This window comes from Contarinia nasturtii, unplaced genomic scaffold (assembly GCF_009176525.2).
Source record: "Contarinia nasturtii isolate CC-2019 unplaced genomic scaffold, AAFC_CNas_1.1 Cnas_scaffold_1037, whole genome shotgun sequence".
NCBI classification, from domain to species: domain Eukaryota; kingdom Metazoa; phylum Arthropoda; class Insecta; order Diptera; family Cecidomyiidae; genus Contarinia; species Contarinia nasturtii.
The window spans coordinates 1,017,743-1,019,266 of record NW_022198383.1 but is presented as its reverse complement, the minus strand read 5'-3'; the positions used below and the strand labels follow the sequence as shown (position 1 = coordinate 1,019,266).

Sequence of the window (1,524 nt, the reverse complement as noted above, 5' to 3'; positions counted from 1 at the left end):
TCGCCTATCAAAAGAATACTATGAGACGCTGGTGAAAGCACTTTTCATAACAGTGTTCAGTGGAGTTGTCATTGTTGCAACCATCCTCACCATCACTGGTAATTAGAGCTTGAATCCAAACCTCGAATCATTTTAAAAGATGACGATACTAAATATGAAATTAATATTCCCAGGCAAAGTGTCACCATGGACTGGACGGTTCTACTCTCTCTTGGATCCATCTTATGCCAAGAATCACATTCCAATTATTGCTTCTGTCTCTGAACATCAACCGACATCATGGTCATCGTTCTACTTTGATTTGCAGGTGAGTTACATATTGAAATTGCCAATTAGTTTCGGTACGTTGGGATGAAAAAGAAGATGCAGTAGTGATCGTAATCGAATTACCAGTGAGGCTCATTCATTTGATCGTCACTCCTGGCAATGTCGGATCATGTTGACTGTTTACACTTTGATCGCTGAATATATGCCATAGAAACTGACTGAAATGATCAAAAACCAAATACGTCTTAATTTTTTCATATATTTCCAGATTTTGGTATTCTTGTTCCCGGCTGGTCTGTACTTATGCTTCGCCAAATTGACTGATGCAAATATATTTATCATTTTGTATGGAGTAACAAGCATTTACTTTGCGGTATCTATCACTCTTTATACTATATCAAGTATATTTTAAGCATATCGTTTTACCAATATCCAATTATCTTCTATAGGGTGTAATGGTCCGTCTGATGTTAGTGTTGGCCCCGGTAATGTGTGTAATTTCCGGTATAACCGTATCTCATCTGCTATCAAAATACATCAAAAGTCAAACATCGCCAGTCGTGTCATCATCGGCATCGACTGTCCCCTCAAATAAAGATGCGAAAAAAATCAAGAAATTTGACCAACAAGTGGGCGTTAAAAAAGAGGTTGCATATGCATTTGTCGGCATTATGACACTTCTATTGATAACATATACGTTCCATTGTACTTGGGTCACAAGCGAAGCGTATTCATCGCCATCAATTGTATTGAGCGCTCGTTCAATGGACGGTTCACGTATTATTTTCGACGATTTTCGTGAGGCATATTATTGGTTGAAAATGAATACGCCCGAGGATGCACGCATTATGTCATGGTGGGATTATGGCTACCAAATCACTGCAATGGCCAATCGTACGATTTTAGTGGATAATAACACATGGAATAATACGCACATTTCCCGAGTCGGCCAAGCGATGGCATCGTCCGAAGAGAAGGCTTATGAAATTATGCGCGAATTAGATGTGAACTATGTTTTAGTGATTTTCGGTGGATTGACTGGATACAGTTCGGATGACATCAATAAATTTTTGTGGATGGTGCGTATCGGTGGCAGTACGGATCGTGGCGCGCACATCAAGGAAAGTGATTATTATTCACCACAAGGTGGTGACTTCCGCATCGACCGTGAAGGCTCACCGACACTTTTGAACTGCTTGATGTACAAAATGTGCTATTATCGTTTTGGACAGGTAAGAAACTCACAAATTTCCCAAT

At 39.7% G+C, this 1,524-nt stretch overlaps 1 protein-coding gene across 1 annotated transcript in view; it reads left to right on the top strand.

The window, feature by feature from the left end:
- The window catches only part of LOC116343652 (dolichyl-diphosphooligosaccharide--protein glycosyltransferase subunit STT3A), an 8,388-nt gene that overhangs the window by 1,785 nt on the left and 5,079 nt on the right, over positions 1 to 1,524 (top strand). The window contains 5 exon segments of the mRNA XM_031771854.1: positions 1 to 2; positions 4 to 98; positions 174 to 307; positions 536 to 640; positions 717 to 1,499. The exon segment at positions 1 to 2 is cut by the window's left edge and continues 45 nt beyond it. Coding sequence (XP_031627714.1) covers positions 1 to 2; positions 4 to 98; positions 174 to 307; positions 536 to 640; positions 717 to 1,499 — 1,119 coding nt within the window.